The sequence below is a fragment of the Centruroides vittatus genome, unplaced genomic scaffold (assembly GCF_030686945.1).
Source record: "Centruroides vittatus isolate TY-2023 unplaced genomic scaffold, ASM3068694v2 contig_391, whole genome shotgun sequence".
Taxonomy (NCBI): Eukaryota; Metazoa; Arthropoda; class Arachnida; order Scorpiones; family Buthidae; genus Centruroides; species Centruroides vittatus.
Window position 1 is genome coordinate 3,776,131 of NW_027122207.1, and position 21,251 is coordinate 3,797,381.

Genomic DNA, 21,251 nt, shown 5'->3' on the forward strand with positions numbered 1-21,251 from the left:
ATTCTTATGGTAATTAAATTAAAAAATATATCACTTTATTAAAGATGGAATGAAATTCTCCAAAAGCATTTCAGAACCAAAAATGAATTATTTCTGGATAACAAAGATTTATATTGTTATTAGATTTATGTTAAAGATTATTTATAATTTATATATACATGATCATTTGCCCAGTTCCATCATAAACTGTAATGATCCAACTTTTCTTTTGATTATACCTGTTAAATTTCTTTCCTGTCGTTACCTGTGCGTGTAGCAATGATTTGTATTATGTAACCTTTGTATTATTTTTTCTTATATAAATAAACGGCCATGATGTGGCGCCTCTATGGAGCCCGCCACTGTTTGGTTTGGTATAACTTTGCAACGGACCAACGTAGTCGTGTACAATTTTTTAAACTTATTTGTAAGGTAGCCTGCTCACTATCTGCGAACACATAACTTGCAACAGTGATACATTTAACAATACCAATACAGTTCATGATGGAACTAGTCAAATGATTAATATAAAGGCATTTAACATAATGTGCAGACATCCAATTTCTCAAAGTTAGCATAATAATAATATATTTTTAGTTTATCCCTTATACTATATATCCAAAAATTTTTGGGACAATTGTATAATTCTGTTCTGTGCAATTTTATATTTTACTAATTTCCACAATTTTATTTCATTTGTTTTAGTTTTTTTCATATTTTGCAGAATTTAATATGAAATTGGATGATGATAATTATTGTTTTCTTACATACTTCGATGAAAAACATAAAATTGATTTAGTTTTTCAAAATTAAGTGCTATTTCACATAATATAATTTAAATATACCTAGATTTTGCATGTTGATCAAATCTCATTTCCTTAGCAGTATTCCAAGTAATACCACCATTTGATGAAAACTGAAGAAAAACACCTTGATCACGAGATGTTGGTGATGTAATACAACCAAATCGAAAATAGAACTGAACAAGTGTCGCATTTCGTAAATCTAAATCTTTGGTAATTATCTGTCTAGTACAAGGCTAAAAAGAATTATTATTATTAATCAATTTACATTCATTATAATTATTTATAAATAATTCTTCAAATTTAAACTGGATGAACTTTTAATAGTAAGTAAAATCTTCATCAACTTCATAATTAGTCCAGCAGTCATCTAAATGATCACCTTTAACATTTTTAACCTACTCTGGTTTTCATTAGGAAATTAGAACATAAGAGAATGTTCATTGAATCCTTAAATAGAAAAATTTAATTTCATATTATATACAATTTAAATCAGCTGTCATGCTTATACTTCGTAATGTATGGATAGGAATTTCACAAGGTATTGTCGAAGCATGCCTCTCATGCTTTTGAGATTGCCCTTTCTTCTTTGTTGTTAATGCAATTTCCTGCTTTGTTTGCCTTGAAAACTTTAGGGACAGCCACCTCTCTAATATATTCTCCATGTATCAATGTTTTTAACATGGAGGCTTGTTGAAAAAATGGGATGATCCTAGCTTCCAATGCATAGACAGTGGTGATTTTTCAATGCTGAATGTTGTATTAGTGCTCCTTAACTTGTTTAGATAGCCATTGCTTGGTGGAGCCAATGTAGATCAGATCTCTTTCCAATCTGTCAATCCCCAAGGGAAATGGCATATACCACAGGGGACTCTATCCTTATTTAATGAAGCCTTGTATTGCTAAGTGAAAATCATTGAAGGTTGATTGTAAGCAATACCGTATCCTTGAGACTGGCTATTTGATTATATCTACTATATAAAAAGCTGAAAGAATGGGTATTTTCTTTCTGTGATGGTATGCCAAAAATGGCCACTAGGAATGCCCCTAGCAATTATTTAAATTTATTTAAATTAATTTAAATTACCAATATAAATTATATTATATTTTTACAGTATAATACTCAGTATATTATTATTTTTATTTGTAATTTAGTATGCCCCGATGCCTGCATCGAGCTTTTCAACTTGTATAGAAGATAAAATGTGATTATACTGTACTACAAAGGGGTCTTTCCTCTCTTTTTCCTTGGGCTAGGTTGTATCACCTTATTATGGACCCATAGCCAAAAGCTTACTATTGACGCTCTTAATGAGTTGTTTAGAAAATCCGTGATTGGTTGCTATGTTCTTAAGACAATCTATCTTGAGTTGCATGTCCACTCTTGATGAATGATGGGGTGCTGAAATTTTATAGCAGTATCACCATCTTCTAAACAAATAAGTATTTCTAGTACAGTTTTCTAGTACAGTACAGGTACATTTTGAGCCAATTTTTGTAAATCCTTTCAAACTATGATCAAGCTGATATTTAAACAACACACCAATTGAACTGATATTTAATGGCAATCGAACATCCATCTAGAAATGATTTGGAACCTGAAGCAGAGCCCAGAAGGGGTTCGAAAATGTTTGTTTATCGATATTTGCATTATCACACCGTAAAAGGTTCTGGGTATGTAATTTTTTGAAGTAATTCCGGTGTGGTGAGTACAGGTATAAACTCGCCTTACATTGGTAATTGGTTCCAGGAGAGGCAACATAAGTCAAAACTATGGTGGAAAATGCCAATAACAAGCACTTAAAGACCGCTAAATAAGATGACAACACAGAAACACAGATGTTTTCATGTTTCCTTCTCTAGGATTTATGATGATTATATTAACATTTACTGTAAATGTACATATTTTATGATTTTATGTGCTTTTAACACTTTTCTAGTGATATTATGACTTCAATATTTGTGGCGGACGGATGTAAAGTCGAATAAAATGACTTAAATCTGATTTTTATTTTTCCATATACTTTTTTGACAAACGACGTATAATCGGAAATGATGTAACTCGAAACGATGTAAGTCGAGATATACCTGTAGTGAGTTATTTAGCTAATTTAAATTTTATTTGATACAAAATTAAATTTTCCTGTTTGAAGATTCAATGAACATTCCATTATGTTCTAATATCCTGACGAAGACCTTCAGAGTACATCAAAAACATCAGAATGTTGATAATTTAGAAGACTGCTAGACTAATTGCAAAGTTGGTGGAGATTTTACTAACTATTATAATAATTTTCTTAAATAATACATTAATACATGTATACATACTAAATAAATACAACAGACATATATACATATGAACAAAATTTGGGAAACAAAATACTCTACAGTTATTTGGTGTCTGTTAATATGTTATTATGCAATAACAATGAAAATATGGCTTAACTTTTTGTTCAAATTTTGATACAGTGACGTCTGAGTCATACATAACCCGCTGATATGTAATTCTCTTTTATACGTATCTGATATATAACTGCAGGATCTTTATCTAGTCCAGTAACTTTATTTCTCTGTATAACAAAATTTTTTGAACTTTTCCTAAAATCTTCCTTATGTATTATTCAAAATTGGAAAAGTCTAAAGAACACAATCTATTTCAAAATTTAAAACTTCCAATCAGATGTGCATAGATGGTTGACGTCACACTTGGTAAGAAATTTTGATAAATGTTTATCAAAATGTGCTTACCAAGCATTTCTCTTCTTTAAAATTATTACAGTCTCCAAATTGATCTGCTTTAAAGATCTCAAGGGGTTTCCAATTCTCTGAGTTGTTCAGTAGAGAAAGCACATCTTATCCATTTTATCAAAGAGGTCTGATCTAATTTTGCTATGATGTCATTGTCTGACACATGTGGATAGGACTATGGATCTCTTTGTGCAAACTAAGTCATATCTGTGTTTCTCTATCTGTTTTTTCATCAACCTTTTTTGTAGACCCTATATAAACTAGATTCATCTGGAATATTTTGTCACACCAGGCAAGGTCATTTAAGTTGTTATAACTTAAATGACCTTACCTGGTTAATTGCTTGCCTGAAAAATTAGATCAGGCCTCTTTGATAAGATGTGCTATCTCTACTGAACAACTTAGAGAATTGAAAACCCTTGCGATCTTTAAAGTGGACTTGGAATTTGGAGGCTGTATTAATTATAAAGAAGAGAAATGCATTTTGCATGCTTGGCAAGCACATTTTGATAAATATTTATAATTTAATTACATCAACTATCTATGCACATCTGATTGGCAATTTCAAATTTTGAAATACATTGTGTTCTTTAGACTTTTCCAATTTCAAATAATATTGGAGGAAGATCTTAGAAGTAAAGTCATAGAGAATATCAAAATTAGTATAAAACTCTTTCTTCTTGTTAAAATACTCAAAGAGAGGAGCAGCTGAACACACATTCTACAGTCTTCTCTGCATGACTTTTAGTGACGTAGATAATATATGCTTTGTGTTAAATCAAAAATGCTTGTTTTGTATAAAACAAAAGTTTGTATTTTTGTGTTGTACAAGGGGTACAAGAGATATGAGTTCTGTGGTTATATATTTGTTTTGCGAATATTTGTTCTTATATGTATCTGTCTGTTGTTTCCAGCAATACACCATTTATTGGTATGCATGTCAACAATAATTTAGTTCTTCTATAAGTATTAGACGTTAATGGTGCGGTTTTTTGTATATATTGCTTAAGTATCAATTTCCCTTGAAAATTTTCTTTTTCTCAATAGATTAATTGATTTAACTTCACAGTTGGTTTAACCGTAGTTATTTCGTCTGTACCGCATTTCATCAGAGACAAAGACTATTGGGTTTTATTCACATTATTCTTTATTTCACTATGCATTTCGGGTGCAATCTTTTCCGTTTATTTTGCACCCCTCATCAGGTGTTACATTTCTACAATTGGTAGAGAATACATTTGTTACATTAATTATTGTAGATGGGTTTCTTAATATATATAAGTTATAAAAGATTATTACAGTTTTTTTGGACTAGTCATAAAGAGTTATTACAATTATTATAATTATTACATTATTTAGATTGATTTAACACAAATTAATGTAAGGGATTATTTCAAATTTTATTATTGTTAGTATTATTCGGTACTAACCTTTTTTAAGACCATTCCGTTATGAGGTGTTTATGTCACTGTCCCCGAGGCATTTCTAACTGTCCTTCGTTTAGTTTATTTGCGTTTCTTAAGCCCCTCCCCATTACCTCCCACACTTCGTCTACCTCCATGCCGTTGTTTAGATTTAGCACTTTACAATAGTCAATAAAATCAACACAATAAATCTAAACAACGGCATGGAGGTAGACGAAGTGTGGGAGGAAATGGGGAGGGGCTTAAGAAACGCAAATAAACTAAACGAAGGACAGTTAGAAATGCCTCGGGGGACAATGACATAAACACCTCATAACGGAATGGTCTTAAAAAAGGTTAGTACCGAATAATACTAACAATAATAAAATTTGAAATAATCCCTTACATTAATTTGTGTTAAATCAATCTAAATAATGTAATAATTATAATAATTGTAATAACTCTTTATGACTAGTCCAAAAAAACTGTAATAATCTTTTATAACTTATATATATTAAGAAACCCATCTACAATAATTAATGTAACAAATGTATTCTCTACCAATTGTAGAAATGTAACACCTGATGAGGGGTGCAAAATAAACGGAAAAGATTGCACCCGAAATGCATAGTGAAATAAAGAATAATGTGAATAAAACCCAATAGTCTTTGTCTCTGATGAAATGCGGTACAGACGAAATAACTACGGTTAAACCAACTGTGAAGTTAAATCAATTAATCTATTGAGAAAAAGAAAATTTTCAAGGGAAATTGATACTTAAGCAATAATTTATTTCTTCAACTTATTCATTGCATAAAGAGAAGTAATTATTATTTTATTTTATTCCATTTTTAAAATATATATGAAGAGTTATAAAACATTACTGAAAACAAGTTAAATAAATTTCATCACATGGTTTTACAAATTTGAAATTAATTTCAAATACATAAAAATCACTTTATAACATATAATTATATTATGTACAAATATAATTAATTAATATCAAACTATATTATTTTTAAGGTAAACTATATATATATGTGTGTGTATAGAAATGGTTATATACTGTACTCCATAAAAGTGAAAAGCTGATCCAGATCCTACAGGTCCACACAAATCTGATATAACACCGCCATTTATTTGATACCAAGCAGATGAAGGATTAGATATAAACTGATCTCTAAGTTCTGTTGGTAAAGGTGATTTTGGTTCATCACATGATGTTCCAGCCCAACCATCATCACATCTAAAAATTAAAATAACTATAATAATTTTTTAAAATTTATTATTAAAAAATGAAATGTTAATAGTACAGGTATATCTCACTCTAAGATAATTTGTTTAAAAGGTTTCATCTCAAGCATTAAAATGTTATTTTTTATTTCATTTTTTTGTATATATAATTATAAGATAAATGAAAAAAAATGCTGAAAAGAATCCTTCTAAACTTCATATGTGAAAGATACAAATGCTGTTAAATGGCAAAAAAATTATTGAACACATGTATATTTTGTCTAATGTATAATTCTATATTAAGCAATCAATCCAATCTAGTATTTCAACATTGCTTTTTGTCTTATTATGTTTTCTAAATTGTTATTATTTGATATAGCTGTATATATGAGAATATATATACAGCTATAAATATTTTATATTAAACTGTGCACATCAATAATAAAAATAATTATGTAAAACTAATAAGTTGTATTTTAATTCAAATACCCATATATCCAGATTTATTTGTGTTTTTTGAAAAATGTCTTGAAAATATTTTATCCTATAAAAATATTTAAAAATTCTACAGTAAAATTCAAAACTTATGTTTATAATTAATTCAACTTTAGGAAAAAAATCAAAAATAATGAAAGTAAAATCTATTTAAAGTTGATTATACTGTAGGATATGCACGTGGTGAGTGATTCACAATGGAATATAACACAAAATTATGTTCTCGTCACCCGTGTTTATTTACTTTGCAGGATTCCTTTACACTTCCGACACTCCTCGTTTTTACAATAATAACCCTTTCCACATATAATTCCGGCAGATGCTCGGATAGGATCGTTATGCGACCTCACAACAAAAGAATATTCAGTGCGTTACAAAATATAAGGACTAAGACTAATTACTTAAAACTACTTATATGACTAAAAAAGATAGGGAAGAAAAGATAGACAATAGGATAGTTGGAAGTTTGATAGAAAAGAATGGGTACCCAAAGTGTCGACGATCTTGGGGTGATGGTTGCGAATACTAGATTGATAATTTTCAGTGTTGTTGATTTTGGACGTCTCTCCAATCCTCCCAATAAAGTTTTTCGAAGTTCCTATATCAGAATATACTTCGGATTTCTCACGAACGTTGGCTTAGGCTTACCGTCCTTTGTCCTCCAGTTGATGCTAGAACAACCTGGAGGTCTTCACAATACGTCCTGTCCCTTCGACGTCTCAGTCAAAAAAATGACCTCTCCTCCTCCGCTTAGCCCCCAGGCTACCACCTCTTCTTTGTATTCTAATTAGGTCACCCCCATTTGAACAGGGAAGGGTTAGGGAAGACAGAAGTTTCTAGAAAAAGATGGACATAAGAACTAACGAAGAGGAAGAAAATGGACTAAATACTAAGAGTAATATATACAAAAATATACAAAATAAGGCGCATGGCCACAATACTGTACATTCATTAATAGTAATTTAACATTGTATAATTTATTTTTGAAAAAATCAGAAGTCAAAAGGATTAATATAAACTTTAAAATATACTTACGAACAACCACCCATGCTACATCTTCCATGTCCTGAACACATGTAAGAACATTCATCACCTATATAAACATGTCCGACAGCCCATGTTTGAGAACTTTTGAAACCTTGATGCTGAATCCAACGAAATCGAGTATTGTGTGTTCTGAAATAAATACTTACAATATTTAGTATTTACTCAAATAATTTGTACCCTCAAGTAATGCATGCACCCTATTTTTTTAGATACTAATTTTAAAAAATTTGACTAAGTTAAGTTAACTTGTGGCTGTACGCCATATTTTTGTACATATGAATTTTAGATTTAATTAGTTTTAATAATTTTCTCTCCTTCTTAACCCTTCTTTCTAATTTCCTTTGTCCATTGTTCTGGCTTCTGGGAACGCGGGCTTCCCACTCCCCACCCACCAGGGGGTCGTGTGGAACAAAGAGTTCGAGTGGAGGACGAGTAAAATCTGGGTCATCGAAGAGTCACTTTTTCTCCGGCCGGACACGAGGAAGCACGGACGAGAACGGCGAGCTCGTGAGACGGAATTCTACGAGGGCCGAATAGAGAGCCGTGAGGTGAGGATCCGGACCGTAGAGTCAAAGACACTGACAAGAAATTATCCTAAAAGGTATTTTTACAACGTTGACGAACCCAGAGATACGCAGAATAAACCACCAGCCGGAATCGGAGTTCAGCGAGAACAAGGGTACCCCACTATCCTATCAATTCTTCTCACTTCCTACTTTTATACTTTTCTATCCTTTTAGGTTTAAGTTAGTTAAGAATCGCGCGGGTTTTATTGTTACAATCGGACAACAAGAGAAATTGGACTGAGGGAATCCACAAAGAACTTATTTGTATATATTATTAATCGCGAAATTAAATTTGTTTTAATTGAATTCACGTGTCTGTGTATTCCTATCGCGCTTCACACTTTACATTGGCGTCCGCGACAGGATTCCCTCCTCGTTGATCCAATTCTCTGTATAGCTGTACTGATTATCAGCCATCGTTGTAAGTTATATGGAGGACAAAGGTACTCCCAGTATGAGTTTGGTGGCAGAAAGCCACAGTGAGAACCCCCCACTCGTGGTTACTGGATTCTTAGGGATGATCCCCACTTTCTCAAATTCGCCTAACGACACGGTAAATATAAATCAACTATTTAGAACCATTGATAATGTGGCTAAGTTAGCCCAATGGGGGGACGAGGTTAAGGTGGCTGCGTTGCAAGCTAAACTAAAAGGTGAACCATTAAACACTTTCTTTTGTTTATTGGAGCAATCGCCTGCACCAACGTTTAAGGAAATTGAGCAAGATCTAATTAAATGTTTCCAGAAGCACGAAGGGAGAGGAAGGGGCTTACTCGATCAATTACTAAATTTGAGGCAAGGAGGAAAGGAATTAGTCAGTGAATATATCATTAGGACTAGAACCATAATGTCTAGGGCTATCCGGAGTAACCCAAATATCGCGACATTCAGAGACGAGATTATCAAGGAGAGGTTCATCAGGGGATTAGACATAAGTATCAGAAGTCACGTGTGTCGCAGGGAACCTGCTACCTTAGAGAAAGCCTTTGAATACGCTGAAAGGGAGGAAGAGCTAGAAAGGGAATGTAGTAATCCTAGCGACCTCAAAACGGTCTGTCATAACTTCCAGAGCGAAGTGGGTGCTGAATGTACACGTCCTGGAGTGAGCCCTAAAAATACTCTAAAGGATGAGGATCGATTGGCTAGTTTAGAAAAAGGGTTGAAGACCCTGTTCGAAATAGTTTCCAAGATGGCCGAAAACCCGACCCAGACTACTAAGTCGCCTAATATTAACGGCAGACTTTGTTTCATTTGCAATAGCCCAAATCACTTGGCTCGGAAATGCCCCAAAAGAAAAAGTTCGGAATTGAAACCAGCCCGGGAACCCGATCAGGGTCAGTGTCGCGTTCCCATCCTCATCTTTAAACTGACCGAATTTTCATGTTCGGAGAGGGGACTCCCATTAATATGTGGCAGGGTAGTGGGGGTAGAGATTAAATTCTTAATTGACTCAGGTGCGGAAAGGTCTTTAGTTGATATAGCGCTGACTCAAAACGCGAAATTGGCTAAGTCCTTCCAGGTTGCAAGAAGGGGTGAGATCACCCATATCAGAGGTATCAACGGCACAATCTCCACATGTAAGGAAGTCCTAAAGGGATCGATAAGCTACAAGGATGAGATAATACCCGCTTCCCTTTGTTGTATGGAATTCCCGGATAGGCTAGAATACCAAGGGATCTTGGGGATGGATGTCATCAACTCAATCCCGTCATTGATAATTGATGGATGTACATTCATCAGTCGTGAAGCTAGAGTATTGAACCATAGTCCTCGCCCATCGATCATGTATTTCGATTGCTTAAGTAGTACTCTGGTTGGCACCGCCATAACTCCAGGAACTACAAAAACGAATGACGAAAATCAGGTGACTCGCGTCCTCGATAAGTATCCCGGTTTGTTTTCGGAGGGGGTCGAAGATTTGAAAGGCACCGATCTTTTTATGCACAGCCCTGAAATAGACACTAACCGGGTAATCAATACCCGTCAATACCGTATTCCGAATTGCTACCTTGCCGAGTTAAAAAAATTGACTGATGCATATCTTAAGGCAGGCATCATAGAGGAAAGCCATTCGGAATGGAATTCCCCCATCCATATTGTGAAGAAAACCTCGGGTGAAATCAGGATGACTTTGGACTTACGTAGGATTAATGACATAACGAAACCACAGGTGTTCCCGCTAAGTAGGGTGGACGAAATACTCACGACCTTCCATGGTAGCAAATACTTTTCCGTAATAGACCTCAAATCCGGTTACTTCCAGATCCCGCTTGACCCCAAGGTTAGGCATATATTTGCATTCACTACCCCTTGGTCCAAATATCAATTAACGCGTATCCCACAAGGGGGGAAGAACAGCGGTCGGTTCTTTCAATATTGTATGTCACGTCTCCTCGCCCCCTTCATCGGAAACAAATGTTATGTATTTCAGGATGATATCATCCTTTTTTCCCCTTCTCTGGAGGAGCATTTAAAACTTCTTGATCAAGTGATAGGGATCTTACATAAGGCAAATCTGAAGCTCCACCCTACCAAAAGCAAATTTTGTGTTAGAGAAATTAAATATTTAGGTCACATCATTAGTAGTGATGGTATATACCCTGACCCAGGCAACGTCGAAGCAATTAAGGAATGTAGAACCCCGCGTAATGTCAAAGAGGTTCGCAGTTTCCTCGGAATGGTCGGTTTTTTCCGCAATTTCATCCCCAATTTTTCCGAGATGGCGCTGCCCATGACTGAACTAACAAAAAAAGGGAAACATTTTGTTTGGGACAGTAATTGTCAGTCCAAGTTTATGAGGTTCAAGGAAGTTTTATCAAACCCCCCCCTTTTGGCACACCCAGATTTCTCTTCTCCATTTGTGCTATATACCGATGCCTCTGATAGTTGGCTAGGTGCCGTTTTGGGACAGCAACGGGATGAAGGCGTGGTCCCACTCGGATATTATAGCAGGAAGTTTAGGGGACCGGAATTGAGGTATTCAACGATCGAGAAGGAGTGCCTTGCGATTATTCTCTCTCTCCGGCACTTCAAATCGATAGTTCTAGGTCACGAAGTTTCTGTATATTCGGATCATAAGCCCTTATCTTACTTGAGGAGTATGAATAATCACAACGACAGATTAATGAGATGGGCCTTAGAATTGACGAATTACGATGTTACGATAGCTCATGTTAGGGGTAAACACAATCCGGTGGCCGACCTTTTGTCACGCCCGATATGTTGCGGAGAGAGACCTAACTTGGTCAACCAGTGTTTAGATGTGCATAGTCCCAGTTTCCACCATAGAGTAGTGGAATCACAAATGGAAGACGATTTTTTAAAAAAAATGAAACTAGGTCTTGCGAAGGCTCAAAGGAACATGCATCAGGGTCTTGCCGGAAAGGGTGTCCAGCCAGAATTCCAGTTGGAAGGAGGTGTGTTGGTCCACATTAAACCGGGAAGATATGGCCTATATAACTGGAAGCGGATATGTGTAGGTCAGAAAATGGGTGAAGAGGTTGTTAGAGCGTTCCATGAGTCGGGCCTTGGGGGGCACTTGGGCATAGAGAAGACTTGTAATACCGTTGACAGGCATTACTACATACGGGGTCTACAATCGGTAGTCCGATCGGTAGTGAGGGTGTGTAGGACATGTCAGAGGTTTAATTTACACAAGGGAAAGGAGCCGTTCCAAGAAACAGAGTTAGCTGGCTTCCCTTTTCAGAAGGTAGCTATAGATATAGTCGGCCCACTCATGGTTACTCCCAGCGGAAATCGGTACATTCTATCTATCATTGACGTTTTCACCAGGTATTCTGAAGCAATTCCTATTAAGGACCAGACTGCAAAGAACGTAGCAGACGCCATATTCCAGCATGTGATATGCCGTTACGGTTGCCCCGAAATTATTATCTCAGACCGGGGGGCTAATTTCACTTCTTCCACGTTTCAGGAATTATGTGGCATACTCCGTATCAAACATAAAATCACTACTGCTTACCGTCCGTGTGCGAACTCGGTTTGTGAGCGGTTTAATAAGTCTATATGTAGTATTATAGCTCGGATCTCCAGAGGAAGTAATGGGAAGTGGGATGAGCATCTTGCTCAGGCAGTGTTTGCTTATAATAACGCCACTCATGCATCCACCGGCGAATCCCCTGCCTTCCTTCTCTTCGGTTTTGACCCCAGGTTACCTCAGGTCTTTCCGACGGGCGTGCCGGCCCACCATAATTTGCATGATTATCGGAGGGAGCTGTTAGAAAAATTGAACACTGTTCGTAACTTGGCTTATTCACGGAGCAGGCAAAACAACTTAAAGAATAGGGAGCGGTGCAATATAAAAAGGAAAGGGCGTGGCTTTAGTGTTGGTGAGAGAGTGTGGCTGTTACGCAAGCACCAGGGTAGGAAGTTCGGAAAATTTTCCCCTAAGTATTCGGGTCCTTTCCGTATTACGAGAATTTTAGGTCCAGTAACCGCAGAGTTGGGTGGTAGTGATGGAAAGAAAAATTGTATTGTGCATTTCGATCGTTTGAAACCATATTATTCATATGCTGTATATAAAGGTCGAAACCATTACCGACCCAACAACAATGATTCCCCGGATATGTCTGATGATGATGGAGGTGATGAGATTGCATTACAGTACAGGAGACAGCCGATGATACCTATCAGGCGGCAAGAAGACGATGCATCACCAGAGAATCCCCTTGAATCGGATGACGAGCATCAAGCTGTTCCCGCAAGCGAGGGTCGATACCACCTTCGGAAAAGGAGAGTAGATTACTACAAACTCCATCATGGACTTTGAGCCTTTCCGATGGGGCGTATGTGGCTGTACGCCATATTTTTGTACATATGAATTTTAGATTTAATTAGTTTTAATAATTTTCTCTCCTTCTTAACCCTTCTTTCTAATTTCCTTTGTCCATTGTTCTGGCTTCTGGGAACGCGGGCTTCCCACTCCCCACCCACCAGGGGGTCGTGTGGAACAAAGAGTTCGAGTGGAGGACGAGTAAAATCTGGGTCATCGAAGAGTCACTTTTTCTCCGGCCGGACACGAGGAAGCACGGACGAGAACGGCGAGCTCGTGAGACGGAATTCTACGAGGGCCGAATAGAGAGCCGTGAGGTGAGGATCCGGACCGTAGAGTCAAAGACACTGACAAGAAATTATCCTAAAAGGTATTTTTACAACGTTGACGAACCCAGAGATACGCAGAATAAACCACCAGCCGGAATCGGAGTTCAGCGAGAACAAGGGTACCCCACTATCCTATCAATTCTTCTCACTTCCTACTTTTATACTTTTCTATCCTTTTAGGTTTAAGTTAGTTAAGAATCGCGCGGGTTTTATTGTTACAATCGGACAACAAGAGAAATTGGACTGAGGGAATCCACAAAGAACTTATTTGTATATATTATTAATCGCGAAATTAAATTTGTTTTAATTGAATTCACGTGTCTGTGTATTCCTATCGCGCTTCACACTTTACAAACTGTCACAAACAAAACCTTTTTTACCAGTAATTGAACTACTGAATGTTTTTGGCCTTCACCAAGGCTTGCTTCAGGTGCTGAACTAAACTGGCTTTCTACTTGGACTGTTAGAATGATGCTGTTCAATTTTAAACATTGTATATATCACATTTCACCCCTCTGCCTGACTCCATTCAAATTCTTTGAACAGGTATCTCCATGCATGCGCGAGAGTCTCATGTCTTTAAAGTTAATACAGTTGCCTCTTAAGTTGGCTTTATAAATCTCCAAGGCCTCCAGGTGATGAATATGATTGATTTGAAAGGCCTGACTAATTAATCTGTGTTCTGGAAGTCCGCCCGAACTTCTAGGTTGGTGGCGTACACTGACAAGGCAGTAGTGTGCTTGTTGTTTGTAAGGTTGGATTGATGTTCACGTATCCTTTTTTGAGTTGAATGTATGGTTGAGCCAATATAAATTAAGTCCCTTTGGAACCTATCATCCCTGAGGTGAATGGAGTAAACCCCTGGGGTTCTGCTAAGATCTATTATATCTTTTGTGTTATGTAGCAGCTTGTAAATTGCGCTGGATCTCCTATATGCAATCTCTGTGCCATTCTGGTTTGCAATCTCCCTGTATAAAAAGTTCAAATGTTGATTGAACTGGATGACTGTGCACCAGCATGCATATTTGGCTGCTGGCTACTGTTAGATGTAGACCGGGCATTAGAAACGCTGCGTGGGAAAGTTGGTTGGCGTAGGCATGGGCCAAACTGCAAACCATGCCTCTTTTGTAGCCATGTTCAACAGCTATATTTTCTATACATCGAAGCTCTAGCAGGGTGTTGTGCCTGTTGGTGTGATCTTTCTGTCTTGTATATATAGTTCATAAGTTACAGCTTTTTATTGTTGACATTACAGCTAATCAAAGAAGTTAAAAACTGCACGTAAAAGCATTTTCATATTTTTTATTATTTAAACAGAATTCATTAATGAATTACACTGAATTACATATGTAATGCATGCATCCACTTGAGATATTAAGTTTAAATTCAAGATTTTAGTACTGTAACTTCAAGCAGATAACCTGGGATGGCATATACTCCACAGAAAATTGTAAAAACAAAAATAAAATCCTTAAATTACCCCACTGTATACCCTGAACCTCTGGGACAACCACTAAAAGCAAGAAAATTACTGGTAGGCAAATAGAAGTTGCCATCTCAAGCATTAAAATATTATTTTTTCTGTTTTATTTTTGTTAACAAATCATTGTAGATATACAGTACATAAACAATGAGTAATTATTTATTGTGACATCATCACAATGCTGGGCTGCAATTTTTGATCATATTTTTAATTTATTTAATTTAAAATATATTCTCTCCATTAGTGATTTGCCTCTGTACATAATTCTTTTCCTTTAACAATAAAGTCGTGCTGGTCATCTATCTAACACCTTTCAGGGAAAAATTTTTGAACTGAAATAATATGATTTCTGGTTTGCATCAGAAGTTGGTATATAGTTAATTGGGGCCTCTTACCCCAAGGTTTCCATATCTGATCTTGTCTTTCATCTATCTAACTGAGTGATTCTTAACAGGGGGGCTGCGGCCCCCTGGGGGTCTGTAAGAAGTTTGCTGGGGGCTGCCAAATTATGCAAAATTTCCTTCAGAATATAATAAAAAGAAAATTGATGTATAACCGATTATCGTATTGAAAAATGGAATAAGAAAGATAAAAAATAAATAATAAAAACTAAATAGGAAAACTTTATTTCTTCCTACATACAACTTTGTTAGTACAGAAGAAATAAATGCAAATATGCTACTTACATCGCAGTATTTTCTTCTTTTATTCCAAAGCAATTCTAAGAAATATCAATGTTTGGAATTTTAACCCTTTTCCGGTCGGGGTATCGATCTATCGTTACCCTAATTGTTAAGCAAAAAGGCCAGGGTACCGATTGATCGTTACCTTGGCCTGATTTTTATAAAATTTATCAACAACAGATGTCAGCACTTGATGGCAGCGTCTTGTTTATCATCTGTTTCACATATTTTTGTCCAGGTGGTGTTTTGTTGACTTAAAAAATTTTAATTATCGGCTTTTTTTTTCTTAATTTTTCATTTTCTGATAATTTTTTATTTCATTTTTAGCATATTCGTGCAATAATATTGCTATAATAAGTTTATTCAGCTATAATATGTTAATGCATTATAAATATTCAAGTTATGACCTTTAGTTCTGATATTTTATATATTTTTTTAATTTTTAATTTTTTTTTAAATCTAAAATATCAGCAAATGTTACAACTATTGCTACTGGTAATCATATGTTTATTACAAAAATATATAATCTTGTTTGATATGAAATGAATAAAGTATATTAGTTCATTATATTAGTTGAAAGCAGAATAAAGTTCAGATTTCAAACAAATGTTTGATATAATGTGCGATAATTTCACAACGAATAAACGTACATGCAAAAATATTATATCAAATTGTACAGAACAATATTCTATGTGGTTCTGGCTCAGTGACAATAAGAATGAAGTAACCAGACAATGTTAATTTTGACAAAAAGTAACAAATTTTCAAGTTTGAATATCAGTTATCATATGTTATTTTTTTCCCTCATAAATTTTTCAAACAAACTTTATTGAAAAATGTTGTATTTAAAACTAACTATATTGATAAATATATGTGATTTTTTTCATATGAGTAAAATAATAATTTAATTTTTGGTGAATTTTTAAAATAATATTGCCCGATTCACCTGTTTTACCCTGGCCGTTTTACAAAATAAACGTAAACAAGAGACGTGGCAAACGGCAGGCTAAGGGTTAAAAATAATTAGGAAAAATAATAGGCTTAGTAGTAGGCTTTGAAAATTTAAATATTTTTGCAAAAGATATGCAAAATCTTTACCACAAGTTGTGGGTGTTTTAGTTTTAGTTTTAGCGTCGACTTTGGATTGATTTATCAACATGTTTCTTATTTTATTTTTTGTTAAAAATTAATGAGTTTTTCGTGTTTAATTGTGAAGTTTGAATGTTATTTAAATAGATAATGAAATAATAAAGTTATGATTTACATTTATTATATAAAAAATAAAGCAATAATAAAAAAATCAATTTATTATAGATAATTTAACAAATATAAATATAAATACAAATATAAATAAACTTGTAATATTTAAAATTAAGGTATTTTTATTTCAAAACAATTACAAACATACAATAATCAATATATTAACCCTTGAATTATGGCACTAATAATATAGTAATTCGCAATACTAATAAAACAATGGTACATTTAGAACCTATTACGGGCCCCGGGCAAATGTCATGCCTGCCTTATGCCAAATTAGGCCCTGCACTAACATATGTTTGAAGATATCAATATTTCACTTGTATGATATGGTGACAAGGAAATGGCTACTGAAAAATTCCTGTGTTCGCTGGTAATTTGATTGAAAGTGTTTGTGAACTGTCCCAAGTATATAAATTAAGTGTAAAAGTAAATGAATATGATTTAACATTTTTATTTTATTGTGCCAATAATAATAATAATAATAATAAATGAAATTCAGAAAAAATTAAACAGAAAATAATTTTATTATTGATATTAAAATAATTTTATTATTGATATTAAAATTATTTTCAGTTTAATTTTGTTCAAAATGTAACTTTCTTGTAAAAAGTTTCAGTTATTTTAATATCTTAATTTTGTAAGTTTAATTATTTTTGGTTTCTTGTATTTTGACTGAATTATTATGTATTAGGCTGAAGATTAATCTTAATTGCAAGTACTTATTAAAAAATTAAAATAAATAAACTTACCTTGTATATGACGGTAAAGGAAGAGTAATTCGAGTAATTGTGGTACACACATCAGAAAAATAAATACTTGGTTCAAAATATTCCATGCAATCAACATCAGAAGGAAGACAATGTTTTCGTGCCAAAGACCATGTCTTCCCCATATCAGTACTATATTCAAGTGAAATTTCTATAATTTGGAGATAGATTGAAAAAATATAATTTTTTTATCCAATAATTATTCATGGAAATTTTCAGTATAAAATTAAAACAAAATAAAGTTTATATAAAACATAATTAAAAATTCAATATAACAATTCACATATGAGACCAAGTCAAAACAAATTGAAACTAATTTTTTTCTCAGATGATAATCACTCTGAGACATAGTACCGTATTTTACGGACTATAAGATGCACCTTAATTTTTAAACAATTTTTTAAAAAAATACCTATAAGATGCTACGGACTATAAGACGCACCTGAATTTTGGAGGCAATTTTTCGAAGAAAAAAGTGTGTCTTATAGTCCGTAAAATATGGTAATTGATTTTTTAAAAGTATTTTTCTATGAAATTCAATGCACTTCTGTTATCATTTCTGCCAATTCTTTGAACACAAATAATAGCTTATCCTTTGAGATATTCTTCAGAATTGCTGATGCTTTGACCACTACTATTGTAGATAAGAGATGGATTTCCCATAAAATTTGAGGTTAATTTTGGGAATACAAAAAAGTCTCAGGGTGCTAAATCTGGGGTATGAAATGTGGAATATACAAAACATTTTTCTTAGCCTAAAATTTAATCACCACATTTGCAATTTGCAGATGTACATTGTTATGGTACAGAAGCCATCAGCTATTGGCACAGAGATTAGGATGTGTCCTGTGAATGTGATCCTACAGAATATGTAGAATTGACAGGTAGTACTATCTAAAGATTATTGTATGCAGTGGTCTAACGTGTCAGTACACTATTCTTTGGCAAAGAAGGTGATGACCATTATCTTTCCAGCTGACAGAAAATCTCTTGCCTTATTAGAGTGGAAAATAATGATAATTTTCACACTGTTGGCCTGTGCTATTAGGATTGTAGTGATATAACCAGGTTTCATCAACAAAGACAACTGATTGTAGAAATGCATCACTTAGATTGGGCAACAGAAATTTCAACTCCTGTAGAAACAGATCTATAGGAGGACTACAGATACCTCTCTATTAACACACACCAAAAAAAAAAATTAAATTTATTTGTTTGAAATTCAAAACATTGTTTTTAAAAACATTTATGATGGTAAATATGATTTACTGGACCATCTGTAATCTTGCACACATTAATAAAAGATACTTATAATTATTCAAATATTTTTCATTTTTGAGTTAGCTTCCCTTTAGGCTTCTTCTGGATCTGCAACTGATTCTTAATAGACTTCTTTCCAAGCTCCATTTTGTCATAAGTGAGCAGCAGTCAGCATTTTACTTTGCACAATTTAGTGGTCAAACAAAATATCATATTTCTGTGCCATTTTTTGAATAGATGCATCAATAACCATTTTTTATAGTGATACAGTCTAGAATTTGTTAGTGCTGTACTTTTGACCAGTGGCGTGCCATCATTGAAAGCAATGGAAGCGTCACGTCCCTTGTATTTTCTAAAATATAAATTCATATTGGGCGATTATTTTCCTATTTTAACATACTCTGAATTAATTAAAATTAATATTTTATTATAACCGCATTACGTATTTTATTACAAATTTCTATACTACATGTGAAAAAAATGATAAGATTGTTATCGTATATTCGAATATCAGTGGCAGAATGGAAGTGCTGTATTGTCAAAACCAGGTCAGCTTTCATGGCAAAAATAACTGAATGGTGTAAAGCAGCCAGATTATAGGCATTGGCGCATGCGCTATACAGAGCACCAACCTCACCCGGTTTAGCTGGTGGAAGCAACACACCCAAATATCATATAATGCTTCCAACGATTCTATCTCTTAGCCACTGGTAGAGAGCTACCTGACTAAGTGAATTGTTTTAAGATTTAAAAAGTAGAGTATTCAATGTTATTTTTATGTACGTTTCTTTACAAAGCTAAATTTAATTATAATTTTCTTTTAATTATGCTGTAATTATATTGACAGATTTTCAGACATAAAATCTTTAGAATTTTTATCACTTTTAGATGTTAATAATTTTAATATTATGAAAAACAATTTTTCCAAGCATTTTTCCAAGTGTTGAGAGCATTTTTCCAAGTGTTGAGAGCATTTGTCCAGGAGAGGTAGAAAGTTTGGGTTCCACAAGGTAGAGAAAGACAGTCATTCTCATTGATGTCAAGCAACGGTATCCACAATTTGCTGAATGGAGAAGTTGATGATGATGATGATGAATAGTCTGACAATGGCATTGGTTCAACCTAAGGAAGTAACGAAGCAAAGGAAATCTGGAGGATCCAGTAAGAATGGTTTGGAAGGAGCATAGTAAGTCAGATATGAAACAGTTTCACAAAGATGTGTTGGTCTGATAGAAACAGATCAAGGTGTTCTATATACTTGAGACACAGGCTTTTAAAAGATTGGCCCCTCAATCACACATCCCAATTGGTCTCTCACCTGTTTCCAGGAATAATTTGAGAACAATTCAGACCAAGGGAATGGTCATTTCCAATGCTCAATTCAATATTAAATTCCAATCCCAACTGTACATGGCTAATCTTACATCAAATCAAGAATTGTATATTGGCAAACACTATAGAAGATTTGAAGCTTAAGAAAACTTACAAAAAATATATAACCTTTTTTCAAGTCTATTCTTTTTATCCTTTTTACAATCCAACACAAAAGTAACAGTGAATTGGCTTGAAGATACAACTAAATCTTGATTAAAATGACAATACATTATTAAAAAATTTACACAAAGTTAAAAATGATCAAATGCTGACTTTTTATTTTAGGATTCCCTGCTTTTACAGTAAAACCATGATAAAAATTTTCCACAATAACTACCATATCTTGTAGTCACAATATTTAACTGCTTTGAACCCTCTGGTGGTGTTTTTGGGTAGCCACAAAAAATTTTTGCATAAAAATCAGACAAACATTATTTGCAATATGCACACAGATCTCTCATTCATTCATTTAGAAAAATGGGTTTGTTTATGTAAATAAAATATTGTATCAGTTTTACTAGCTCATAGAACTGAATGTTTCTATTAAACACACCATTAAACCACAAATCCAGCAGTTTACACTTATATTTTAACATAAAATTGAATGTTTCTGGTCATCTTAAACAATCATCTACAGATCATATAATATATTCAATCACAGGAAATGCTATTAAATGGAATGTTTAAATTTTTTAAAAATATGCCATTAAATTGGGTATTGTATAAAAATTTAAAGATTCCATTTGATAGCACATTCCGTAATTGAAGATAGTTGTTTAAGATGACTGAAAACATTAAACTTATATTTTAATGTAAAAATGAAAGTCCTAGATTTTTGGTTTATTGGTGTGTTTAATATTGTATTAGAACAGAAATTTAGAAAATAAATCTCAAAGTTGTAAGCCTTAAAACTCAAAATTATTTATTTTATAAGTTTTAAAAGAAATCTAGTGATAAATCTCTTATAAAGTCATAGCTAAGTATTTATCCACATAAAGAGCAAAGGTCACACAAAAATATACTGAA

At 33.9% G+C, this 21,251-nt stretch overlaps 1 protein-coding gene across 1 annotated transcript in view; it reads right to left on the reverse strand.

Moving 5' to 3' along the window:
* LOC136975928 (reelin-like) overlaps positions 1 to 21,251 on the reverse strand; it is a 203,913-nt gene that overhangs the window by 36,598 nt on the left and 146,064 nt on the right. The window contains exons 40-43 of the mRNA XM_067271094.1: positions 17,574 to 17,742; positions 7,697 to 7,837; positions 6,005 to 6,179; positions 825 to 1,018 (exon numbers count right to left, since the gene is read on the reverse strand). Of these exons, the coding sequence (XP_067127195.1) occupies positions 825 to 1,018; positions 6,005 to 6,179; positions 7,697 to 7,837; positions 17,574 to 17,742 (679 nt within the window). The remainder of the gene's footprint in view (positions 1 to 824; positions 1,019 to 6,004; positions 6,180 to 7,696; positions 7,838 to 17,573; positions 17,743 to 21,251) is intronic.